Genomic DNA, 8,353 nt, shown 5'->3' on the forward strand with positions numbered 1-8,353 from the left:
GTATAAAATTATACTAATCAAATACATTTAATTGACAACTTCCAAAAAACAAGTTCTAATTAATTCAATTTCTTGAAATTCGTTTTCTTTCCACCAAAATTTCATTCCTGCAATCGAACGGACCTAACCGATTGAGTACTATCTGTCAAAATATGGGTAATTCTCGCCACACGACCAAAATTGGAATGCTGGCAGTTTTAGAAGGAGACGATAAGTCTTCCTTTTACGAATCAAATTTGCTCGCTGCCATCTATTTTTTTGGTGTTCTAGAATATTTTCAAAACGCTATCTATTTGGAATCTATCGAATGTAATCTAGAATGCGCTTTTACCTAGGAGGACTTTCTATTAGATTAGGAAGACGATTCTGTCCTCATTCTCCTTCAACAACCTGAAATCTCTACCTGGACAATTTTGTCTTTTACCACCCGGAAAGGAAAGACCAATTCAAAATTTTATTGCCTTTACTGGTACCAACATACCGCGTTGAAGTCGGCTCCAATTTCAAATTCCGTAAATACCCTTTTGAAACTCGCCTGCAAGTAACTCTAATCGCAGGGCACATATGTCATTTTTGTCAATTCCATCATCTACATAAAAAAATTTTAAATTCTCACGCTTTTATTTATTGATGATGCAATAGATACCAATTTGGCAATTTCTGTCTTCAAAGATCTTCCACTTGAAGAATTCGTTAATCGATTCACAGATTTTTTGTAAAAAAGATACATTCTGTACTCAATATTCGATTCAACAAAAAAGAGTATGGCTTCTTCTGAAGGAAACAAGATCAACGACGGAACCAGTTTTCAGCACTCGGAGCCGGTTCTCTGCGCCAGCGGCTGCGGCTTCTATGGTACAGCAGCGACGATGGGTCTTTGCTCAAAGTGTTACTCATATTTACAGATCGAGAAGGAACAAGCCTCCTCAGCCAAGATTGCCATGGAAAAGAATGTCGGTACTGTGGGCCCATCATCTTCTGTGGTGGAAGAGAAGATTGTAAGGGAGGAGGTGACGGCGGCAGTGGTGGAGAAGAAGGTGGTTAGTAATAGGTGTTTGAGTTGTAACAAAAAGTTGGGTTTGACGGGATTCAAGTGTAAGTGTGATAGTTTCTTCTGTGGCACGCACAGATACCCGGAAAAGCATGATTGTACCTTTGAGTTCAAGGTACCAGGAAGGGAAAAGATTGCCAAGGCTAATCCTGTAATCAAAGCTGATAAAATTCATAGGTTTTGATGAAACAAGAATTCAATCAAGTCATATTTCATATTATTTTAGAATTTATTTTTTAAGTTTAGTGAATACATAATGATATTATAAAGGGTTATCATCGCAAAAAGTCTCGGGATTTGAGGTTCATTGTACAAAACGTTTTTACCTTATATTTTTTGGTATTTTCACCTTTATTTACATCTTTGATTATAGAAATAATTCTTTTTATCTATTTTTTTTAATAAAAATTGTAAAAAATGATAAATATAGCCTCTCATTTAAAAAAAAAAATGAGAAGAACTAATCGGAATTATAGCCCTAAATTTTTCAAAAAAATTATAAATAAGTTACAAATACATAATTAAAAATTAAAACTTAAAACATAAAAATCACTTCATCTTCTCAGCCACTCCAAACACTACCCATTCCACCCCACTTTCAGACCAAATCAAAACCACAAAATGATAATAAAAAATATATCAAGAATAGCATTTCGATAAGAAAATAGACAAATCAAGAATAGAGATAATTGTCAAGAATGGAAACAACTAACATATCAAGAAGGGTTTTGCTATATGGACAGGGGCCTGTGGGCTGCCACGTTGGCCACTATCCAAGAAGATTAATCCTATCAAGAATGGAGACAAATACAGTTGAGATCTATATGTCTTACCTCTCTGTTAACGCCAAGAAAATTGTTACAAATCAAGAATGGAGACAATAAGAACTTAATCACTATAAAACAAAATGACATTTCAATTGGGAACTCTCACGAGTAGATCATACACGTATTTAAATCGATTAAAGTAATTTATAGTCAAACACAACCACACAATGTCATCCCTGTGTTTCGCGGTGCTTGAGGCGAATTTCAGAATTTGGGCCCTAAATCGTAGCAATCAATCAATTTTTGTATTTGTAAGGTTTTACGGAATTAAATTTGTTGACTTGAAAACAACCATAAGCAACATATAAAATGAAATATTCAAAATATTCAAGAATGTTCTAAATAATTACTTAAATACAACTCGCCTTATAGTTTTTTAGGTAAAAATATCAATCAATTTTGTATAGTTGAGTTTTTCAAAAACTTATTTTTTAACAATATTGCTTGAACTAATATATTATTCTTTACTTGCAGGGGCGATTGCAGTATGTTCGCAATAAAGTATATAGAATTTTTTAGCATTAGTCGCTAGATTGATACAATAAATCAATCTTGAATAGATATGTGGAGGTTGAAGTTAGCTTGCGATTTGTATGAATATAACCGTGATCCATAAATATTGTATATATTGAATTTTTTGTAATTATGATGTGATTGTAAATATTGTCAAATTTATGTAAATGTTATACATCGATTTTTTTTAAAATAATTAATGAAATATTAAAATAAAAATGAAATTATATATTAAATAAACAATGAAAATAAATATAGTGGTTACTATTATTCAAACTTCTGTCATTATTATTCTTAAACATTATACATTAAATGCTTAAAGTAATTATAATATAATTGTAAATATCGTCAAATTTATATAAAAACGCTGGAACACAAAAAACTATTAAATAATTAACTATTCTACTAAATAACCAACGCCAAATTAGATGTCCATGCGAAAATAGTAAATATGGAACTGGGGTGTTGTATTACACATCCGGGCAGTTATTATGTAGGGAAATTTGATTTGTACAAAATCGACGAGTATGCCCTATCACGCCACACCTATCGCACTTACAAGGTTGGAAAAATTCTCCAATAGATGGTATTCTAGGCATGCGTTTATGTCTAGGAGTACGTGGGCTTACTCCGGGTGGCAACAAATTATTAAGTGATAAAATGTGGTCAGGAACTTCTCATTTGGTACATGAAATATCCTTTCGACATACGATACTCTCCAATAATCAGTCATGTAATAATAACTGCATAAGGTATGTGCTGAAAATCCTCTATGTATAGCCACCGTCACTACATGCTTATATGAAAAACTTTCAATTGAAATTGTTTACACGTGCACGTATTATCATTCAAGTCCACAAAATATCCGATATTACGTCCACATCTCACAGAGAAGTAAAGCTGGTCCAGTGGTTCCACACATACCTTTCTCGCCACTTCTAAAGTCTTGAAGAGTTTATCTTCCTGAGTCAGGGTTAGCGCACTTGTGCAACTCTGTAATTCATCACGTCGATCATAAAATCACTGTTATAGCTTGTTACGAATGTACTCAATCATAGTGAGAATTGGCAACTCTCGATCCTTCTTGCATAATACATTGAGCGACTCCGCATTTTCGACGTCATTATGTAGTATCAACGTCCTGAAAAATGTGATCGTGCCTAACGTTCGATCCCCATTTTGTTAGATACTCCTATACAGCATGTGATTTACTTTATATTTCAACCATGAACTTATAAATTTTTTCAAAACTGTAAGCCTCTGCAACTCTTCTAAACAAAGGAATGATGCCCTGCCCCGATATTTAGTCTTCAAATTGCCTTGTATCTAGTACATACAATAACCGTAATATGCATTGGGAAAGACTTCGACATACCATTTTTTATTGACTATCCCCAGTCAGTTATGAATGTAAGGTTCTCGACGTTCCCAATCACTTTCCTCAACTTCGTGAAGAACCAACGCATCGCTAGATCATTCTCTTCGTCGCTTGCAAACGCCAACGACAACTGTCATCAATGCAAATAACTGTGTACATCGACTTGTTTAATTTCTTTACTTTAAACTCAAAGTTATGTTTCAAAGCAATTCAGTGTACAGCTTCCTGCAAATCTTTTTTTGTTTTAAATTGTTGATTGACATATAAATCTTCATCCTCGTTCCAGCCTGTGAGCTCCCACCCAACTCATGTCTCCGATGGGATAACGCAATCAAATTCTTATTTGTAAATTCATTTTCATTCTTATTGTCTTGAACTATTAAGAGAATTCTATGCGTAACAGTGAGATCATGGTGATGCACAACAGTCTGGGAATACTCATATCATCCTCACGAATTATCTCCACGTGTCCCAAAAATCACACATTACGATCCCCTCCATCGAAAACTTCGTGTTTATTTTCGAGGACATTCTTTTTAACTAAAGTTATGCAAATAGGAGTCGTGCAATTTCAATTCAATTCAATTAAAACCTTCATCTGAGCTTCGAAAGTAACCATTACATGTGGAATTGAAATGAACGTATGCTCTCTGAATAGAAATATCAATTTCATATCGTACTGAGATGAATCGACATTGAGCTTGTTTTGTAATTCATGGTACATATCTTCATACAATGTACTCGATTTTATTATAATTGCAGTAACACCACGTCTTTCACTCGTCCATTTCCACATTCATCGATCATTTTCGTTCATTTCAAATTTACCAAAGTAACAAATTCGAATTGCAGGTGATTTCATATCTACACTAGGAAACATAATTTGTTAAAAATATATAATTAGAAGATAAAAAAAGACTTAAAAAATAGTCTGGACCGACGCCTCGCCGATTGGATCCAATCGGGTGGGTCGGGCAGATCCAGACGGCCTACACGTCTGTGCTACCTAGGTCTAGCTGTTTGGGCCGTCTGATCCAAGCGGGGCAGTTTGGTGATGTCGATGGCGGGCTGACTGTCGAGACTTGTTCAGATGAATTTGTTTCAAATTTTGCGTAAAAAAAGAAGAAGACATATTTATCTAATATTGTAAAAAATTATCTACTTATGTTAAAAAAAAAAAAAAAATTTAACAATTAAAACAAGTTACTAATTCAACGAAAATGAAATTAATAATACGTAAATATACTCAGCGATTCGAAGTGTTGGCTATAAATAAATTTTTTACTGAGCGTTTGTTAAATTTATGAGATTTCAAGATTGAAGCTGATGAAAAATTAAACGATTTATGTCTGTATTGTAGTAAACAGATAAAATAAGTGATTTGATTTTAAAATTTTAAGTGGGAGGTGTTTGGAATTCTTTATAACTTAAAAGGGTATAATAGTCTTTTAAACAATATCATTTTTTGTAATTGTAAAACAATTTAAATGTAATTTTGTCTTTTATACATTAACAGGTCATTGTGGTGAATGCAAAAAAAATAATAAATAATAAATAAATAAATGATCAAAGTGAAAAATGATATGTGTGACTTGGTCAATATAAAAAGTACCCCATTATTAAAGGTTGAACCCCAACCTTGAGGGCCCCCACCGTCCCGCCTCTAAAACTTTGTAAGGGAGGTAAATCGCGGGATGTGTCCCAACAGGCCAGAGAAACAAGAGCTGCATGTACACTGCGCTTACAAGAAATCCAATTTCATATCTCAGGAATCGAACCCCCACACTGCGGCTGTCAACAAGACGTGAGATAACCTCACTCCTTTTCTTTGTACCACTGAGCTATGCCCCGAGGGCGAAAAAAAAAGAAAGTACCCCATTATTGAAAAGCCTAACACTGGGCTGGGGCATAGTACCTGAAATATCATATAGCCAAAAGTTAAAAGCAATAATAGAAAAACTAACATGAAGACAAATTTCAATAAATAAATATGCCCTCTCATTAACAGTTTAAATACTCTGGACAGGATCGTTCAACATGGTACCAATACCAGAGCATGCAAAGGAATTTAGTTCAAGTCTTACAACCACCAATTATGAAACTTCGGCAAGTGGTAGATCTTTCATAAGAAAATGAACTGAGGGGACTTGTTGAAGACAAAATTTGAAGAAATAAAATTGTTCCGTGTTTAACAGCTTAATCTTTTAGACAATATAGCTCAACAAGTTACATGAATCATACCATTCCTTTGCTATATTATTGTTACAATGACTAGAAGATAAGCCAAAAATTAAGAGAGTCAAATTGAAATAAAATTTCAAGTTCTCTTTTTGGCAAGCTACAATATAAGCCACTCGCTCTTTTAGGGCATAATCCAGTGGTGCAAAGAATAGGAGTTATGTAGTCCCAACCTTACTGACAGTCGTAGTGTGAATGTTCGATTCTTGAGATATGGAATTGAACTTTTTGTGGGCACCAATGTACAGGCAAACTCTTGTTCTCTGGCCTGTTGGGGTACATCCCAAGATTTACCTCCCTCACAATACTCCAAAGGCAGGGCGGTCAACCTTTTTTCACATGAAGCGTCCTCAAGTTCGTTAAAATAAGGTTGAGTGGCATGTGTCTGAAAGATGCTTCATATTCTTGGACTCAACTCTATGCACAGAATTAAGGAGAATAAAAAGGTAACACATTCTCTACTTAGCGAGAGGATATTTGATTCACGGTTATAAAATTTAGATCAAATCAGTTTGTTTAACCCAAAAACCATCAAAACAACTTATAGATTGATCGAAATGACTTGATGAGTACATGAAAAACTTACTCTGAAAATGCCAATTTACCAAAAACATCATATGCTGATTTTGTTCATATTTGTTTATTTCACTAAACAACTTGGATTTTGCTTGTTCCTAATGATTTATTGCTGTAATTATTTTGGACCAAAATCAAATGGAGTATACAATTCACGTGAAATCCACTAAAGAAACCATCTCCTAATCAATCAGAAGAGAAAAGCCCAACTAAACGAAAATAATTGTTTGGTGAAGTGGTGTTAAATCTTTGCATAAATTCAGTCTTGCTTTACCTATTGAATTGTGATACAATTGTTTCTTTCAGTGTTGATTAGCTATTTTATTGGTTTGATTCATAGCTGCCTTATTCCTTTAGTATATGTTGTTACTGTCTTTGAATATTGATCTTGTAACTGGCAAACTGAATTTTAAAGCAAGGAAGCTAATCCCCAAGAATTACAGCAGAATTTATATTGGATTTGAGGACATATCATTTGATTAGATTATCTTTTATTGAGTTACAAAAGCAATCATTTCCGTGATTGAATAACATAGTTTAATTGAGGAGATCATGATGCTTTACTATCTATTATTTCGTTAAACAATTTATTTGTTTAAAAGAACGTTTAATTTTCAGTTTACTGTTTGGCATTTTTAGCGCCTGTTTGGTGGCAATTTTTATCCACAATTTAATGAAATACTGGACCATTAGCTGCCGTAGTTGTTGACTTCATTCACATTACAAATTAGACATGGGACCACTAATGGTATAAAAATGAATTTTAATTTTGCAAATAGGGGAGCTAAACCGGAGCTTAGTTTAGTGGTTCTCTCAGCATTTTTGCTGTTTTCATGTGGAATCGATACCTCAAAGATATACTACAACTACCACATTATAATTTGAGTGTAATCCCGACTTTAATAAGTGGTTAAAGTATCATATTCAATCCTAATTTACGCAAGTTGAACACGTTAGTGCCCACTTGGATTTTAAAACGATGCTATACTGAAAATTTGACAACTTAGCCCTTGTTTGATGAGAATTAAAATTAGATTTTTAGTAAATTTTGATAGAAGTTGATAAAATGAGTGGTTAAAAAGTTGTGAAACCTATAAAATATGTGATTGCGATAAATTATTAATTTTAATTTAGATTAAAATCTATATTTTAATTGATACCAAATAGGGACATATGTCTAATATGTCAAATTTTAATGCATGTATACTTTTTAGTACTATATAGGGATTACAAAATATTTTATCATGGACAAGGCCACTTCTGGCCAAAGGCGCCTTGGGCCTCAGGATATAATGAGGCCTTAGAAAATTTTGAAAGCCCAAAAAATAATTAGTGTGGAATTTCCTCAATTTTCTTAAATTAGATATTTCATGATGGGGCAAATAAAAGAGGAGCCTCCCTACCAATAATGTCTCTCAATTTATTGCTGCTTTTGAATTTTTATTTTTAAATATAAGATTTTTTTATATAATAAATAGTAGGTATCATCCTCACACCTCAGTAATTTTCAAAAAAATCTTTATATTGTATTTCTTAAAAACGAAAATTGATTCTCGTACAAATCAAATGATGAGTGAGTACCAAAGATATATTATTTCTTATCATGATAAACTGTTTTATTTGGACATATTTGATGCTAATATGCTTGTAAAAAAATTATCTATAGATGCCTCATAATAATTTATTGTCTAGAGCCTAGAATTTTTCAGGACCGACCCTGATCATGGATGTTGCTATATGTACAAAAAATATGCACATAGAACAGACACA

At 33.3% G+C, this 8,353-nt stretch overlaps 1 protein-coding gene across 1 annotated transcript; it reads left to right on the forward strand.

Moving 5' to 3' along the window:
• The first annotated feature begins 619 nt into the window (after positions 1-619).
• On the forward strand, positions 620-1,338 carry LOC111368431 (zinc finger A20 and AN1 domain-containing stress-associated protein 1-like). The gene has a single exon (XM_022989652.1). It carries the CDS (start codon positions 765-767, stop codon positions 1,233-1,235), a length of 471 nt encoding a protein of 156 aa, XP_022845420.1. The 5' UTR covers positions 620-764; the 3' UTR covers positions 1,236-1,338.
• The last annotated feature ends 7,015 nt before the right edge of the window (positions 1,339-8,353 follow it).

Source organism: Olea europaea, chromosome 19 (assembly GCF_002742605.1).
Source record: "Olea europaea var. sylvestris chromosome 19, O_europaea_v1, whole genome shotgun sequence".
Taxonomy (NCBI): Eukaryota; Viridiplantae; Streptophyta; class Magnoliopsida; order Lamiales; family Oleaceae; genus Olea; species Olea europaea.

Coding starts and splice junctions, on each gene's coding strand:
- LOC111368431 (XM_022989652.1), top strand. CDS start 765: ATGGCTTCTTCTGAAGGAAACAAGATCAACGACGGAACCAGTTTTCAG.